At 24.9% G+C, this 17,907-nt stretch overlaps 6 protein-coding genes across 6 annotated transcripts; all 6 read left to right on the top strand.

Moving 5' to 3' along the window:
- Positions 1–1,500: 1,500 nt before the first annotated feature.
- On the top strand, positions 1,501–3,020 carry LOC105362012 (chymotrypsin-2-like). Its single transcript, XM_011499338.1, has 4 exons — positions 1,501–1,549; positions 1,771–2,090; positions 2,368–2,622; positions 2,848–3,020. Exons 1-4 carry the CDS (start codon positions 1,501–1,503, stop codon positions 2,989–2,991), a joined length of 768 nt encoding a protein of 255 aa, XP_011497640.1. The 3' UTR covers positions 2,992–3,020.
- A 3,009-nt stretch (positions 3,021–6,029) lies between these two features.
- Positions 6,030–6,894, top strand: LOC105362011 (serine protease 44-like). Its single transcript, XM_011499337.1, has 3 exons — positions 6,030–6,115; positions 6,343–6,665; positions 6,886–6,894. The coding sequence occupies exons 1-3, from the start codon at positions 6,070–6,072 to the stop codon at positions 6,892–6,894; spliced, it is 378 nt and encodes a 125-aa protein (XP_011497639.1). The 5' UTR covers positions 6,030–6,069.
- A 373-nt stretch (positions 6,895–7,267) lies between these two features.
- Positions 7,268–7,985, top strand: LOC105361793 (chymotrypsin-2-like). Its single transcript, XM_011499071.1, has 2 exons — positions 7,268–7,543; positions 7,791–7,985. The coding sequence occupies exons 1-2, from the start codon at positions 7,364–7,366 to the stop codon at positions 7,932–7,934; spliced, it is 324 nt and encodes a 107-aa protein (XP_011497373.1). The 5' UTR covers positions 7,268–7,363; the 3' UTR covers positions 7,935–7,985.
- Positions 7,986–11,718: 3,733 nt separating this feature from the next.
- On the top strand, positions 11,719–13,994 carry LOC105362010 (venom serine protease 34-like). The gene is made up of 3 exons (XM_011499336.1): positions 11,719–11,820; positions 12,005–12,327; positions 13,977–13,994. Exons 1-3 carry the CDS (start codon positions 11,775–11,777, stop codon positions 13,992–13,994), a joined length of 387 nt encoding a protein of 128 aa, XP_011497638.1. The 5' UTR covers positions 11,719–11,774.
- An 81-nt stretch (positions 13,995–14,075) lies between these two features.
- Positions 14,076–14,748, top strand: LOC105361792 (trypsin-2-like). Its single transcript, XM_011499070.1, has 2 exons — positions 14,076–14,334; positions 14,596–14,748. Exons 1-2 carry the CDS (start codon positions 14,089–14,091, stop codon positions 14,737–14,739), a joined length of 390 nt encoding a protein of 129 aa, XP_011497372.1. The 5' UTR covers positions 14,076–14,088; the 3' UTR covers positions 14,740–14,748.
- A 1,056-nt stretch (positions 14,749–15,804) lies between these two features.
- Positions 15,805–17,570, top strand: LOC105362009 (chymotrypsin-1-like). The gene is made up of 4 exons (XM_011499335.1): positions 15,805–15,823; positions 16,006–16,376; positions 16,744–16,995; positions 17,337–17,570. Exons 1-4 carry the CDS (start codon positions 15,805–15,807, stop codon positions 17,478–17,480), a joined length of 786 nt encoding a protein of 261 aa, XP_011497637.1. The 3' UTR covers positions 17,481–17,570.
- Positions 17,571–17,907: the final 337 nt, after the last annotated feature.

The following is a 17,907-nucleotide window of genomic DNA, read 5'->3' as shown; positions in this document are numbered from 1 at the left end:
ATGTCATTTCGTATTTAGCAGTCATAATTGTCGGCTCGCCGTGTACATAATATAATGATAATTATAATCCAATGATAATCAATGATGAATTATGGTAAATTTCATATGTATAATATGCGAATTTTACTTTCACTTTAACGTTCTCTTTCCCTTGCAATATTGAAAATGAAAAAATTTGCTTAGCATTATTGTTCAATAAAATGGATTAGTGGTCACAGTTCATTAAATAATAGATAATTGAAATTCTTTTAAATAGACTTGGTTATTGGCTTTTTGGTGACGGACTGGGAAAATCGTAAGGATTTACATTGCTCATACATTCCAAAAGTCCAGTTATTATTGTTAATGTTAAACGCTTATGCTATTGAAATAAATTATTTGTTATTTTATTTTGATAATCAAGTTTTTAGTATTGTAGACGCGAGTTTAACATTCGTAGGAACTTTTCTTACGTATATTTACCGAAGCGAGAACGATTATTAAATCAGAAAATAATACATTTTTTAATTATATATACTCCTATGCGCGTATGCACGTACACGCATATGCTAACCGTTTCGGCAAGTGATATCTTTGATTATAAAATTTTTTAACAAATATATAATAATTCCAGAGTTGTTTCATTTTTATATAATAATACCTTTTCGAGTCTTTGAGCGACAATTTAATAGTTTTTATTTTTTCACATATTCTAGACAATATATTTTGATAGATATTTGCTTTAGATATGTGTGAAAAAATTCTCTATTTATTTAAATTTTTATATTTATGTTGTATTCACGTTGTATATCATCAAAGAAGTAGATTGTTGCAAATATCGGCTTAGTCATGATTAGTTAATCTTTGATGAAAGATTATAGAGTTTGAGTTTTGATAATTGAATGTTATTCTTTCATTGACTATATTTGCACGTCATTTGTAATAGAAGCTTATGTTCGAAAGCAGAATTAGTAATATTTATATTGATGTCATTTTTTTTTTGCAGGGAGTTTTTTCAATTATCTTTAATTTAGAACTGCTGAGTAATTAATAAGTCGTGCAAATGTTATTTTGAATCTATAACGCTGGTATTTTGTAGAGTTGAAAAAAAATTATGAATTAGTTGTATTAACAATCATTTAAGAATTTTGAATGGATTTTAATTTCATTAGCCACAATTATTTTAAAAAATTCGAGTTTTTAACAATAATTTATTTGCCTTATTAGAATAAATTTGAAATTTTTAAACATTATTTTATTCTATTCTGTAGATGATTTTTTAAATTATCGTATGTATATATATATACACACGCACGCGCGCGCACACACACACACACCACACACCACACACCACACACACACACACCACACACACACACACACACACACACACCATACACACACATATATATGCACGTATAAAGTATTAGATATTAAAAACACATCGTTAGTTCTCTGATTTTATGTAAAATTTACAGTATATATTTGTACTACGTTATTGTTGCATTCCTTATTGTGAAAATGATGTACTTTCATAATATAATTTATTTGTGTTTGCTTTTATGCACTGGTAAGTAACTAATATTTTTTATTTTATTGCCGTTGATTATATTTCAGTATTTTAATTTTTTACATCTGACGTCTTAATTATATTTCAAATAATTCTTATATTTTATGGTATTGTATATATTATATGAATTTACAAATTAAAGAACTGAAGTATCTTGTCCAACTTAATGTATTTGACACATTTAATTAATGAAAATTCTTAATAGTATGTTTCTTTTTTAGGAGGTTTATGCAAAAAGGAGAGAATTGTCGGAGGATTAGAAACTTCAATAACTTCTTATCCGCACGTTGTATCCATTCGTAACTATACTACTAATAGTTTTATTTGCGCAGGTTCTATTATTAGTCAATGGAATATTCTCACTGCAGCTCACTGTTTATTTTTATTGCAAAATTATAATGATGTAAGGATATATTCAGGTACATCTAGTTCAAGCAGTATTAATGCAATACATCATGGAGTTGATTACGTAGTCTTTCATCCTGATTTCGCATTCAACCCTGAACAGAATTTATTCCTACATAATATTGCAATTATTAAGGTATGTTTCAAAATTTTAGCTCTAAATATGATGTATTCAATTACAGTATTGACTGTATTATATTTAAGCATATATATTGAATTTATTGTTTGAAAAATAATACTTTATGTAAATCCAGTTGTGCGACAATAAAAGTGGACGTGAAAAATAAAGGATAATGAAATTTTCATCAAAATAAATATTTATCAATTTATTTGAATATAAAACTAAATTGTTATAATATAATGCATAGTTCGAGCCTCCCTATTAATTTATAAATGATTTTTTTATGTTATAGGTCAGATCACGTATATTTTTGTCCGTAACCCAAGCGATAATTGCTCTGCCAACCGCAGTACCTTTCAGCGAAACGGTCAGTTATATCGTTGGGTGGGGAGAGGTGGATACTGCAGATAGTGCAATTATTAAACCAATCTTGACTATGAGTACCGCAATTTTCATAAATAGCCAAGATTGTGGAACCTACTATCAGATTTTAGTTTATGATTCTCAAATTTGTACAGTAAGCCTGCCTGGAGTAGGTGTTTACGCTGTAAGTTTTGTCAAATAAGTAATATTGTTTGATTACTATGAATTACTATTAATATAATCAATGTCAGTTATATATATATATATATATAACGTACCAAAACTGTTTCTTTTCTAATTAAGAAAAAAATAATATTTAATAATTTTATTCTATCGTGTATGAAAATTATATATAAATATGAAAATTTATATACATATATGAATATCTGAGCGTCTTTTATTTTTATAGGGTGACGCAGGTGGCTCAGTTACTCGACGTGGAGAACTTCAGGGTATTATTTCATATACCTTCAATCGTCTTCCAAGAATGCCAACTATACATACCAAAGTGTTTTATTATTTGAATTTTATAAGACACCACATGATCGTATAATTTGAACAGAATTGTTTTTATATTTATTATTTTTATCGTTAGTATTGGTATTGTTAATATTTATATAAATAGTATTAGTTTATTATATTCAAATATTGAAATTTAAAAACATAGGAAGTTTTCAAGAAAATGGGTATTACACCGATACAGTGGATAAACAAAATACAATCAGTGAAAAATTGATAATCAATCATCATATTTCGGAGTATCCTGTCGAAAAAGATTTCAAAAATATATTCAAATTTTTTTATAGAGTAAGAACTGCAGAGTTCTATTTCTAATTGACATTTTAAATAATTTTCCATTAAAAATATATTTATAATTAGTTAATATTAAGATAATGTATGTACATTAAAAGCAGAATTTGTCATATTATTATGATTTTACTGTTAGACATATAAATAAACACATTAAACACATCCATTTATCCTTTGTATAGTAATATTATATAATATAGGATAATTGAGAATAGATAATTAAAGTAGACTCCATTAATATTTGAGCATAAAATTGAGTCTGCATAATTGTTAGTGAACATATAAAACTTGGAGTTGGATTGAACTCGTATAGTGAATTCAGAATTTAATATATAATAAGAAAATAGGAATTTGTAAGATTACTGATCGTCAGCTATATTTGGGGAACTATTATCAAAATTAAATTACATTTCCGATTCTTGAACATATTCATATTATATTTAAAATTGAAATTATCCACATACTCTTCTAATTCTCTAAATGTTTTGGCTCATTGCTTTTAATGTTTGTCACTAATCTGTTTCTTCATCATTATGAATATATATATATATATATAAATTATTTTAAAATATAATCTTTTAGATTATCATCCTGTTAGATTATCATAGAGAAGATTATAATATATAAGATCTTATATCTTCTTTATGATCATATAATTCCTTGATAATGTAATAATGTATGAAGTATAATCAAAGATTTTAATACTTTACTTCGATTTTATGCTTTATTCTCAAGTTCCATATTCTAAGTATGTAAGTACATTCTAATTGATACATGCCTCTTATATCATATAGCCTAAAGTAATTAGAATACACGAAAGTATTTAAGGTTTATATAAACACTGCAAAATACTCCATTTACTATCATTGAATAATAATTATTAAAATGCATTGCCACTTTTGCTTATATTTTTTAATTATATATTACGTATATTGTCTATCAACAAATTCTATTGTTAATTAATAAAGAATTACATATAATTTACATACATTGATTTGTCTACTTGATTTCAGTTGATTTGAAAAATTATGTTAAATATTAAATGTTAATGGATGACCGACATAGTTTTATTGATTTATGTTTAAAACGATGCATTTAATATTCTTAGGAATAATCACGTTATCTCTACGACTAGAAGATTTAATTGTAATGATATTAACATACATGATTTTTAGTACTCAATATACCGTCAATAATCATAAGTATTTTTAGATGCTTTTAATTACTTCTTAAACTTATAGATAAAATGTAAAAGATTCTGATTTAAAAGTGCAAATATTTTATATCAAATATATTCAATTCTCTGAGATTATAGTAATAATTAACTGCTTCTACAGAACAACCGTTGAGCCATTAACATCAAGAATTTGATATTCTTCCCTATGTAATGTAAACTTTAATCGATCAATTTTTATTGCTATTCTTAAGCTAAGGAATTGTCGCGCCACAGAAATAAATTACATAGAAGGTCAAAATAATTAAAACAATGCACTGATGATGTTAAAACTCTTGTTCTAAACAATTGTGTTTCTCTTAGACGACGAATATACTATTTTGTCGATATCAATATCGCTGTATTAGTAAATACATCCGATGCTTCCTATAAGATGGTAATGGCCTTTGGCGAATTTAAATAAATGTAGTATTACTTTATTTTCATATGATTTGATTCGTTTAAATGATGTGTGTATACGACGAATTTAATTGAGCGATTCCGAATTTTTCGATCATTAAAATCTTTTTTATGATGGAGGAATGTATTTTTTTGTTTTGCCTATTTAGTTGATAGATAATTTTCTGTAGGTAACTTTCTCTTATTACACCATTCAATTTTTATTAGTTTATGCGTTTAATATAATATTTGAAGGTACAAATCATGTACATTAAGTGCACGGTATAAACGATTAATGAGTTCAAATTAAAATATCTCTATACACACATATATATATATATATATATATATATAATGTGTTTATTGCAGCTTAATAATTTAATAATATTGTATTCTATTGAAAATATAGGAAAGTTCGAATGTCGCAAATAAGTTTGAAAATTCATAATTGTATATTATATAATATAAATATACATATAATAATTGTTATTTTTAATGCAACTATAAGGAATTTAATTATTAATATTGAAGATCAATTGTGATAATTATAGTCATTAAACTGATCTAATAACGAATCCTAGAGAGTCATGTTATTTATCAAAATCTATGTACTTAAAAATTTTCACTTACGCATGCATGCACGCACGTATATGAAACCCGTATAAGATTTATGTGTTGGATATATTATATTATATCTACATATGCTTATACATTAGCTTTGGTAAAAAGATAAAATAAAGCATTCCGAAAAGTGTAAGTTAATAATTCATAGTTTAAACTTAAATAGTTTAAATATTCATTTGATATTATATCATATTTTCATAATTAAGCTACTTACATTTTGTTGGGTGAACAGACCATTCAGAAATTTCATTTAATTATAATTTTGCTTTAACTGCTGAGTAATTAATATGTCAATTGCATATTATTCTTAAATATCGATATTAATGTAATTTTATTAACATAGGCAAATTTTTATTTCTTTAAAAAAAAAAAAAAAAAAAAGAAAAAATTCATTTCCATATAATACATAAATTAAATTTAGTAGTGTAAATATTTAGTTTTAATTATCGATCTGTACTACTACGAAAAAGAATAAAATATTGTTATCTGTAATTATATATTAAAATATATTATAAAATACATTTACTTATTAAAATAATTAACTATATAAAGTATTGAATTACGATATTAAATACCTATACCATCATGAACATTCCAATCGCAATTTGTTTGTGTCTGCTTTCAAGCACGGGCAAGTAACATTAATATTTTTAACGTGTTTGTTTATAAACATAATAAATTCACATAATTATGTTATAATATTTACAAAATTTTTTTATGTATATTATTTGAAATAATACAAGTACATTTCAATTACCTGCCGTGTCATATTTTATGTTTGAATTGAAATTGAAATCCGCATCTCGGTATATTAAATTGAAGGGAGTTTGAAAAAGGATATTAATTTTTTTTTTTCAGGCATTTTTAGCAAAAATGTGAGGATAATTGGGGGAGCTCCAGGCTTAATAAGTGATTTTCCGTTTATGGTGTCGATCCGAACCTTTCAGACTAACCAACTTATTTGCGGAGGTTCTATTATTAGTCGATGGAATATTCTCACTGCAGCGCATTGTTTATATGTGTTTGATAATGATTACACCGACGTAAGGGTTTATTCGGGAACAGCAAGTTCGATCGAAATGTATGGATTCAATTATCAGATAGATCATGTATATTTTCATCCACAATTCAATTTTTTAAATTTAAATGGTGTATACTTGCATGATATTTCAGTAGTTAAGGTACGTTTAAGCATATTTACGTTCAAGAAATTTTTCATAGAACTATTATTATTTCAGAATAAAGTAGATAATACAATAAAGTATTTAATTCTATATATATGTATGTCTGATATCAGGATAAAATAATATGGAAATATAATTAGTTTTCATTCAAATAAGTTGAATATAATAAGTAATTGTTATTTTTATTTACTTTATTATTAAAAATTCATTTTCCGAGAATTTCTGAATAAACTACATGAAGAACAACTGTCTTCTTTATATATTTTTTTAATTTTTCAAATCAACTACTTTCATAATTAGTAGAATATATATATATATATATATATATATATATATATATATATATGTATGTATTTTTTAATATTTATACAATTCACTTGTTGAATATATAATTTATTATTTATTATATATATATTTTATTAATTTTGTAGGTAACTTATATTATTATTATTTTAAAATAAATGCAACTTGATATTATTTCAATTGTTTCAATAGTTGTATTATGTCTTATTTATCACTTGTTATATTAAATATTACGTGGTTCTCATATAAAGTTGTATCGAATAAATAGCAATGGCGAGCTTCCAGATAAATTTAAATAAAAATTTTGTTTACTGCAGCTACGAACCGCGATACAATTTGACGCCTTTCAAGAGAAAATATCTTTACCATCTCGACCTTCCGATACTGAACATATGGTTTTAATTACTGGCTGGGGAATGTTCGAAAATCCGTCAAATTCTCTTGCTTCTCCAACTTTGAGAGTAGCGATGGGAATGATTTTAGATAATTATGATTGTTCATCGAGAGTTCAATACACAATTGCTGAACATCAGTTATGTACAATTGACACGTATGGAACGGGTGTTTGTATTGTAATTATTCTTTTTCTCTAATTATTAATTTTCTTCAATGGTTATTTAATATTATTATTTCAAATTACACTTAATTTATCATATATAATTTATATAATATGCAATATGAATATAAGTTTTATGCACAATTTAAACACAAACTATAAAACAATAATTTCTAATTAAAATTATGAAATTTACGTGGAAATCGTTGCAAGTTTTTTTGTATAAATTATGATTTGAAAATAACATTTTTTCGATTTTTTAGAATGACGGTGGTGGATCAATTGTTAGTAATGGAGTAATTTATGGTATTATTTCATATTCTCTTAATAACGTTGGAGGATTTCCAGATGTGCATACCAAAGTTTATTATTATTTGGATTTCATAAGAAATCATATGACAGAATAATTTATGTAGACGATCATTTTATATAAAATAAATATAAATTTTTTAAATTTGTTTTTTTTATCTGATTACTACTACGAACAGTATAATAATTATTTGTATCTAATATGCATAAGTGATGTATATTCATATAATTCAAACAAAAATAAAAGTTTTTTCTACCATAAACTGAAAAATTAATTAAGAGTTTGAATTGTAAATATTGGATTGTAAAGATTTAATCTCTAAATATAAGAGAAACTTTTATATACAATTATTTATAATGTCAATTATATAACATAATATTATTATAACATTTTATTATATAATGTTATATTTTTAAAATTATATTATATATATAAATATATATATATATATATATATATATATATATATATATATTTCGTATCAATCATTACGAAATAAATGAAAAGCAACGTCGAATTAATAAAGCATAAACTATAAACGTCTTATTTCGCTAATTTTGGTTTTGAAATAAAATATCTATTATTATTAGTTATTTTTATGAAAATATAAGAAATTTAAATTTTCATATTTAAGAGAAATTGTCATAATTAGATAATTACAGTTACGAACATATCCATTAATTCTAGAGAAAGTCATATTAATTATCAAAAGCTATGTATTGAAAAGTTTTCACTCACGCATGCACGCACGCACATATGTTTTACGCGTACAAAGTTATGTATTTGCTTACGTACCTGTGCATTTGCTTTAACGGTCATCAATATATTAAAGGATTAAATTTTCGTTTTTTATTACTTGAGTTATAATATCATTGTATATTTTATTCAAATATACTTATACAATATTGTTTCTTTTTATAACTATATAAAAATTGTATATTTAGGAAAATTTCAACTACTGATTATGCATGTGCAAACAGAATAATAATAATTTCAATGTATTTAAATTTATTGTTATTTTGTATACTTATATATTAATAACTACTTAGTAATTAATTAATCATATTATTCTTCAATGTGCTTTTTATATTATATATAGATTCGTAAATATTAACAACTGATATTGACAATAATTTTTTAAATTTTATATTAATTTTATTTGTATTAAAATAAGTAAATTTTCTTTTTTATTTGAAATATATATATATATATATATATATATAATTTATTATTTATTATATATATATTTTATTAATTTTGTAGGTAGCTTATATTATTATTATTTTAAAATAAATGCAACTTGATATTATTTGAATTGTTTCAATACTTATATTATGTCTTATTTATCACTTGTTATATTAAATATTACTTGGTTCTCATATAAAGTTGTATCGAATAAATAGCAATGGGAGCGAGCTTCTAGATATTCAAATTATAAATCTTAATCAAAATTTTATTTCCTACTCATTAAATCAAAAGATTAATATTACCTTTCGAATAAATATACAATTTGATTTTTTTCAAGAGAACATTATTTTACCTATCCTCGACCTCCTTCTACCGATGATATTTTTTGTAATTGCTGGATGGAGAATGTCAGATATTTCTTCTGGCCAAGCGTCTTCTCCAGTTTAAAAAAAGTTTCCTATAACTGTTTTTTTTAAATAGTTATGATTGTTCAAGAAAAGTCTCAGTTGCAATTGTTAAATCTCAAATATGTACATTTGAGACATATGGAATTGATATTTGCATTGTAAGTTTCTGAAATGATCTAAAATATCATTTCAATATTTTAGATAATATCAATAAAGATTTTTTTCTTATTGTTATTTTATTTAACATAAGTCATTCTTCAATATCGTAAATGAATTTGATTTAATGATAAATATAAAATAAAGATTTCTAATGAAAATTTAAAAATTCATGTAATAATAATTGAAATATTTGTGAACATGTTATTAAAGTAAAATAAATTATTTTAAATTCTTTAGGTTGATGATGGTGGCTCAGTTGTTAGTAATGGAGAACTTTACGGTATTATTTCATATTTCATGGATTGTGTACTTGGCTTTAATTACTGTAGAACAATTTATTTAAAATTAATACTGACCTTATAATTATTAATATTATTATTGCTGTCGTTGCTTTCTTCTTATTATTGTTTATATTTTGTATAAATAATAATGTATGAATGCCTATGACTTGTAAGAATAAGAGATATAATTATTATATCTTTGAAAATAATAAATTTCTTATTATATAAATTTAAAGTTTTGTTTAATCTAATGAGATTAGAATTAATGAGATGAGTAGAATAAACTTTTTTTTTTTTAACTATTATTAGTAATGAACTGTTTATCACTCTGTGTATGTATATGAGAGATTTTATATTGAATCATTTAAAATTATTGTTTTATTTTAATGTTAAAAAATAATGAATATTCTAAACATTTTAGTGTTTTCCTAAAAAATGGTGTATAAAGCGATTAATAAATCACAACTTTTCCATTACTGGGCAAAAGGAAGTATTGACATTTATTGAAATTTTCTTAAGTCCATCAGATTTACGGTTAACTTAAATATTTGCCACTTATAGTTCAACTGAAATCTTAAGTTTCAGCATTTTGGTTCAGGCTTAGGAATAAATTTCATGATGATGAAAGAAATTTTATTGATTGTACATTTGTGAATAGTCATTCTTATAGTTGATTAGAAAAATTGAAATTTCTTTATTTTTCATCTTCTTTTTCCTCCACGGAAAATTCAGTTATATTAGTTACATTATATTAGTTATCATATTTATTTTATTTTTTAATAACCATATCAGATTAAACAGCAGTTCTAAAATTCTTAAATATTCGTAAATATTTAATATTGTTTTATATGCACGCTAGGTACGCGTAATAAAGTTATATTTATTTAAAAATCATTACATATGTTATATACATGTTGTATTCGATTAAATGATTATATTATTAGAGGTTTAGAGCTGAGACTCAGATATGAATACATATATATCTTACATAGTATAGGTTATATAATATTGTTTTATATAAACTATCATTCTCCTCAGCTTTTTCTGCTTTAATAAAACATCATACCTTCCAAATTTTGATAATTGACTGTTTGTCGACTTAGATTTGCATATTCATTTATTCTCATAGCATAAGCTTAAAAGTATAATAAGTAATATTTACATTGATGATATCATATTATGCCAATAGATGTTTAATTAAATTTACATTGTAACTGCTGAGTAATTAATTTGTTATACGAATATTATACTTTGTATTTTATATAGCTTTATGAATATTAAAAATATAATATTGATAATAATTTTCTATTTTGTATACGATTTCATTTTATTCTTTATAATAAAATTATAAAATGTAAATTTTTATATGTCTTCATTTACCTTAAAAGATTAAATTTAAATTATTTAACATAATTTCTATTTTATCATATAATGCATATTATAGCTTTTCGTTGTTTCTTGAACCGTCTAAATTTGGATTATCATTTTTTCCTAAGTTTTAGAAAAAGGTAAAAAAAGAGAAGAAAGAAAGTGAGGAAGATATACACACATACACACATACACACACACACACACATACACACACACATATATATATATATATATATATATATATATCTATAGAGAGAGAGGGAGAGAGAGAGAGAGATAACATATATATATTTATTTATATAACATATATATATTTAACATATATATATTATATATAAATATATATCTCATAAATAAATAAATAAATATATATATATATATATATATATATATACATATATAATTTATTGTATTGAGCTACTATATAAAGCATTTGGTTTTCAAACAAAATTATTCGTTATTAGATTACTAGTAATATTTATAGTATTTTATTTCAATTTTTATCGATATCATATTTATAATTATTAGACTATGAGCTTTCGCATCGTAATATGTTTGTGTCTCTATTTAAGCACGGGCAAGTTATGCTATAATTTTTAAATAATTTGCTTAAAAATATATTAAAATTTTTACAAATTTTTGCAAGTGATTTTATTTTTAATACAATTACATTATAATCACGTTTGTTACATAAATTATTATTAAAATATTAAAATTTATCCTTTGAAGCGAATTTTAATAGAATATATTTCGTTTTCTAGGTATTTTGGGGAAAAAAGCAAGGATTATTGGTGGAACGCCAGATATAATAAATAACTTTCCTTATTTGGTATCAATTAGAAATGTTACAACTAATCATCTCATTTGCGGCGGTAGTATTATTAGTCACTGGAACATTCTCACTGCAGCGCATTGTTTATACATGTCACGAAATTCATTAAATGAACTGAGAATTTTCTCGGGTACACGTAGTTCAACTTATCTCTACGGCGATAATTATGCAATTGACTACATACACATTCATCCCGAATATAATTTCTTTTATCCGGAGAAGTTACTGGTTAATGATATTGCAATTATTAAGGTACGTTTTTAACTATTCGTGTATGAAAACTTACTTGACATTTATTTGTTTATTGTTAAAAATTTGTTAAAAAACTAAAAACTTGACATATTACGGATTATAGCTAATTATATTGCTATATAATTCATATATTTTATTATTAATATTTTTTTTATACACAAATTTCATTTCTTATAGCTTGATAGGCCGATGAATTTCAATGAAGTACAGTCAAAAATTCCTTTATCATTCGAACCAATTAATAGTGGAGATGTGGTTGTACTGGCTGGTTGGGGAGGCAGACAACCCGGACGTTTTTTCATTCCATCATTAATTTTGAATATGTGTACAGCATTAGTTTTAAACAGTATCGATTGTTCACTAGAATTTCAAATTACAACACTGGAAACTCAGTTCTGTACAACAAATCCAAGGGGCATTGGCATTTGGGGGGTAACTTTATTAAAATTATCCATATAGATTTATTATTATTAATTAATATAAAATACTTGGTATCAGTTATTTATCATTATAATAAATTTATATTATTATATTATATTTATAAATTTATAATTATTATAAATTTATCATTCACATTATTTAATATATATTATATTTTTAATATAGCATTTTTCAAAAATTTTATAAGTCCTCATATAATATTCATTTCTAATTTCAATAAATAGTAGAACATAATTTTTCAGAACATAAAAAATAAATTTTTATTAATTCTTAAATTCTTATCACACATAAATACTATTATATTATATGAGGTAAAAAAAAAAACAGTTATATTTGAATAAGATTCTATATAATAAATATTGTAGTTAACAATTATATATATATCTATATATATACAAATGTCATATTTTTTTATTTTATAGGGTGACGGTGGTGGCCCAGTTATTAAAAATTATAAACTTTATGGAATAATTTCATATTCTTTCAATTCTGCTATTGGCTTACCAGATGTACATACACAAGTGTATCCTTATTTGGATTTCATAACACAAAATATAATTCAATAATTCATATTCAATAATGAATATAGAATTTATATTTTAATATATGTTTACATAAATATGAAATAAAATCAATTATAAAGAATAAAATATTTATATTTACCATGATAAGGGCTTCATCATATGTAATAATAATGACTAATAAATATAATTTTTGAAATATAAATAGATTCTCTTTAATTCGATAAATCATGATAGGCATTTGATATACAATTCAATATTTGAACTAGTGAAAATGTATTTTACTCTTACACTCGAATCATATAGGAGAGAATAGAGGATATATATATATATATATATATATATATATAGAGAGAGAGAGAGAGAGAGAGAGAGAGACCAAGTGAATACCGTACATTGCAAATGTTCCGTTGCATATAATAGCGGTCACTTCAATACACGAGTCTTCACTGTGCTCCTCCTAATTTCTTTGCGATAACGTTACGCTGAGATTCGATCCTGGACCAATGAAATTCTAAAATGTCTGTTATTCTTTCTTATTCTTCTCTTCCATGGTCCAACAAAATCAATACGTAATGGAGGTTTTATTCATGAACAGTCGCGCTTCATCGTCATGTAAAGGACGAAAAGTAAAAATAAAAGGTGCCATAAGCAATTGCAAATTATCTAATAACATGCAATTTATAGGGGGAAGACTTCAGATGAATTTGATTAATAAAATAATACATTCATATTCCAACAGTAGCCGAACACTGATTTTATACTACATAAATTATGATGATTATTGCAGCTCGATTCAATGATTCAATTCACTCAGTATCAAAATAAAATTCCGCTGCCAACCCGACGTCCTCGTTCGGAAAATTTGGCTGTAATCGCAGGTTGGGGACTCACGGAGAATTCGTACGGATATCTAACTTCTCCACATTTGAAAAAAGGACCTGCGATTATTTTAAACAGTACCGATTGTGCACAGCACGTCCCACTCGATGTACTCAATACTCAATTTTGCACATTCTATTCAATTGGCAAAGGTATTTGCGCTGTGAGTATTTTCATCTTATTGCTATGAGTTATCATAAATTTTTATTAATTAGAATGAATGCACATTGACACTTTTTTTTTTTGTTTTTTTTTGTTTTTTTTTTTTTTTTGATTTTTATAATCAATAACATTTTAATTCATTTATTGACTAATAAGAATTAAAATTGTGAAAATTAAATGCTCTTATTGTGGTACTATTGTTGGTAAATTACAGAGCAGAAATTAATTTTTTTTTTTTTTTTTTTTTTTTTTTAATTTATAGGGTGACGGCGGTGGCTCGGTTGTCAGCAATGGAGAACTTTATGGTGTTATATCATTTTCCTATGGATGCGCGCAAGGCACACCAGATGTACATACTGCAGTATATTATTATTTGGATTTCATAAGAACACATATGATCGAATAAATTATACAAATGATATTAATATAGAATCAATAGATTAATATTTTGAATATATTAATATTGCCGTTATCATGTTGTAATATGTATTTTGTACGCGTACTTTATGTATGCATAAAATATGATTTGTAAGAAAGAAAAGATATGATTATTACCCATTTGAAAGTACAAATTTTCTTTATTTAAAGCAATCATTAATAGCTAAGTACTGCATACTGCTCGGTAATCTCTCTTGATTTATACGAGAAATGTTTACATTCAATAAAAATAAACGCACGACACTATTATTATTGTTGTTATTATTATTATTATTATTATTATTATTATTATTACATATGTAAAAAAAAAAAAAAAAAAAAAAAAATAGCTCAATTTCTAGTAGAAAACATTCAATTCTTTGCAATTATTACGGGTTATTTTTCATGGTGATACGTTTCAGGTTTACCGGACGTGCATACAACTGTTTATAATTATTTAGATGTTATAAGGCACCTTATGCTCGAATAATGCAAACAAGGTTCACGAACGTATATTTAGTTTTTTAAATACCCAATGAATATCATTCGCATATATTATTGAAAATAATACGTTGCTCTCGTGTGATATTTGTATAAAATGTCTGATAATGATTATCGAACGCGTATATCTGATGTGTGTTAGGTTCGGTTTGCTGTTATCATTGATAATAAAACACATTTGTTGATCGTTTCTAGCCATTAAATGTTAAAATCAATTTAAAATAATATTATTTTACATTATCCCATTCATTATTGTGAGACAGATAGAATGTAATAATCAACACATTACACTATCTCACTGAATTTATATTAGTTTTGAGCGATATGATTGATTATGATTCGCCTGTAATGCCAATAATATAAATTATCATCGACTCCAAAAATAAACTTGCTTTTTAGTCCGCAATTAGATTATGAAATTCTTAATAATAATGTAAAAGTATTTCAAGAATAAATATTAAAATCATGAATATTTGATAGGGTTTTTGAAAATTTAGTTCACCTATATAAAGAAATCAAATTGTATTTTCATTGACGTTTTATGAGACATAAAATGGAGTTCCAGATTTTTTGTATTTATTTTTATTTATTATTAAATATTGGTAAGCCTATATAATATATAATTTATAAATACAAGGGTGAACAATAATAGTCTTTAAAAATATATTTATTTATTATTGTTCAATCGTATATTCAATTACTTTACAATGAGTTTATTTTATAATAAGAAACTTTGTTGATACTTATTTATCAGATTGTCCTGTGAACGATTTTTCATTTCCTTTGCGTAACTTTTTAGGTATACATGCATTAAGATCGAGGATAATTGGGGGAGTTTCTGCTAATATACAAGAGTTTCCCTACATCGTATCTTTTCGAAATATCGAGGATAATATTCACTTTTGCGCTGGTTCGATTATTAGTCATTGGAATGTTTTATCGGCAGCCCATTGTTTTATCGAATTCGAAAATGAATTTGATGACGTAAGGATGTACAGTGGAACATCAAGTTCGTTCGACGTTTCTGGACCAACTTTTACAATTCAACATATTGTATTCCACATTGACTATCAGAGACCAGAGAGGTTAGATTTTATAAATCTACACGATATAGCCATTATTAAGGTATGACAAATGCTTAGAAATTACTATTCAATAGAAAAATTATAGAGTGGTGACGTTGAATGTAGAAGCTAATGGTGTTTGAAAATCTTGTCAAGTTAGTAGTCACAGGGGAAAAAGAAACCGTTCGTCGTTCATTGGCATTGCACGAAATTTATATTAATTTCCATTATCGGCTTTTAGCATTGAGTTATACAATTATTATCAAGCACATAAGTTTAATGTATGTCGCGAAAAATTTATTGGTATATTAATTCAAACATTACATTCATTAGGTTTTATACATTCGAGTGTCGACAGCAATCCAATCTTTCCAGAATCATTTCTCTGAATATTCATTAGAAATGATAAAGTTTAACATTTTTTTCAGACTAATGAACATATTGAATTCAATCAATTTCAAAATAAAATAAATCTTCCGACGAGAGACATTTTTGAAGGTAACATTGGTCGTATTGTTGGATGGGGAGTGACCACTTACCCACATGGCGGACTTTCTCCATTTCTTCGACAAGCATCAGTAGATATTGTTGATCATATACTTTGTACACAAATTGTTCCAATGGTAATCAACGAAACTCAATTTTGTGCCATTCCGAAAATGGCTGTTGCAACCGGATCAGTAAGTTCATTAGAAGTATTCCTATTATAAAATTACATCTTCGTTAAGTACATACGCTTACAAAATATATATTAGAAATTATTATTGATTTTCCCGATGAAAATTGTTTGTTAGCTAATCTATTACAAGATTAATTTACTTACTTGATTAAACGATGATTCCCAACATATAAAAACTCTGTTTCAATTTGTAATTATTTGGGAGCATTAAAACCAAATTAGATTTTAACAATTGAAAATCATTGGGAGTGTCATGTCTTACTTTCATACAAATTTGAATTTGAAACATTTCTTTTCTCTTGACTATAATAATAGTGGATTTAAAATTTTCTCATTTTCCAGGGTGATAGCGGTGGACCATTGGTTAGCAACGATGAATTATTTGGCATCATTTCATTCAGTTTTCAATGTGCCGATGGTGTACCTGACGTACATACCAAGGTTTACTCATACCTAGATTTCATAAGAGGGCACTTGCTAGATTAATATTTATCCATTGCTTTTCTATATTATTATTCCGCTAAATTAAATATATTTATGAGAAACAAATTTATTGATACGAACGAGGACGTATTGTCGATAGGTTAATAGTTAATTCTAAGAGTGAAAATTACAATTACAATTACAATAGCGTGCGTGTGCGTGTGCGTGTGCGTGTGCGTGTGTTTAAGGCGATGAATACGTTACTTGTACACTTACCTTTGTAATGCATTAGAAATTAATTTTTATTTATATTGCAGGATTGCCTTAGATCTACATACTTTTTAACACATACTAATGTATTGCGAAATATACTAGTGAATGTTCACTTCCTAATGATAATAATAATTTATTGAAATAATGCTTATGTACACTTATATTTATATTGAATAAACTTGTCGCTGGTGTGGCCAACACAAACAAAATTGCAAAT

Source organism: Ceratosolen solmsi, unplaced genomic scaffold (assembly GCF_000503995.2).
Source record: "Ceratosolen solmsi marchali unplaced genomic scaffold, CerSol_1.0 scaffold2, whole genome shotgun sequence".
Lineage (NCBI taxonomy): Eukaryota > Metazoa > Arthropoda > Insecta > Hymenoptera > Agaonidae > Ceratosolen > Ceratosolen solmsi.
The sequence above is the reverse complement of the archived record's forward strand: the minus strand, read 5'-3'. Positions and strand labels throughout refer to the sequence as shown.

Bases quoted from the DNA above. Each gene is read 5' to 3' on its own strand.
- LOC105361793 (XM_011499071.1), top strand. From the start codon at position 7,364: ATGGTTTTAATTACTGGCTGGGGAATGTTCGAAAATCCGTCAAATTCT. The intron at 7,544-7,790 runs GTAATTATTCTT...TCGATTTTTTAG, and splicing joins ATGGAACGGGTGTTTGTATT to AATGACGGTGGTGGATCAAT.
- LOC105362012 (XM_011499338.1), top strand. From the start codon at position 1,501: ATGATGTACTTTCATAATATAATTTATTTGTGTTTGCTTTTATGCACT. The intron at 2,091-2,367 runs GTATGTTTCAAA...TTTATGTTATAG, and splicing joins ATAATATTGCAATTATTAAG to GTCAGATCACGTATATTTTT. The intron at 2,623-2,847 runs GTAAGTTTTGTC...TTATTTTTATAG, and splicing joins CTGGAGTAGGTGTTTACGCT to GGTGACGCAGGTGGCTCAGT.
- LOC105361792 (XM_011499070.1), top strand. From the start codon at position 14,089: ATGATTCAATTCACTCAGTATCAAAATAAAATTCCGCTGCCAACCCGA. The intron at 14,335-14,595 runs GTGAGTATTTTC...TTTAATTTATAG, and splicing joins TTGGCAAAGGTATTTGCGCT to GGTGACGGCGGTGGCTCGGT.
- LOC105362009 (XM_011499335.1), top strand. The intron at 16,377-16,743 runs GTATGACAAATG...CATTTTTTTCAG, and splicing joins ACGATATAGCCATTATTAAG to ACTAATGAACATATTGAATT. The intron at 16,996-17,336 runs GTAAGTTCATTA...CTCATTTTCCAG, and splicing joins TGGCTGTTGCAACCGGATCA to GGTGATAGCGGTGGACCATT.
- LOC105362010 (XM_011499336.1), top strand. From the start codon at position 11,775: ATGAGCTTTCGCATCGTAATATGTTTGTGTCTCTATTTAAGCACGG. The intron at 11,821-12,004 runs GCAAGTTATGCT...TTCGTTTTCTAG, and splicing joins GTGTCTCTATTTAAGCACGG to GTATTTTGGGGAAAAAAGCA.
- LOC105362011 (XM_011499337.1), top strand. From the start codon at position 6,070: ATGAACATTCCAATCGCAATTTGTTTGTGTCTGCTTTCAAGCACGG. The intron at 6,116-6,342 runs GCAAGTAACATT...TTTTTTTTTCAG, and splicing joins GTGTCTGCTTTCAAGCACGG to GCATTTTTAGCAAAAATGTG.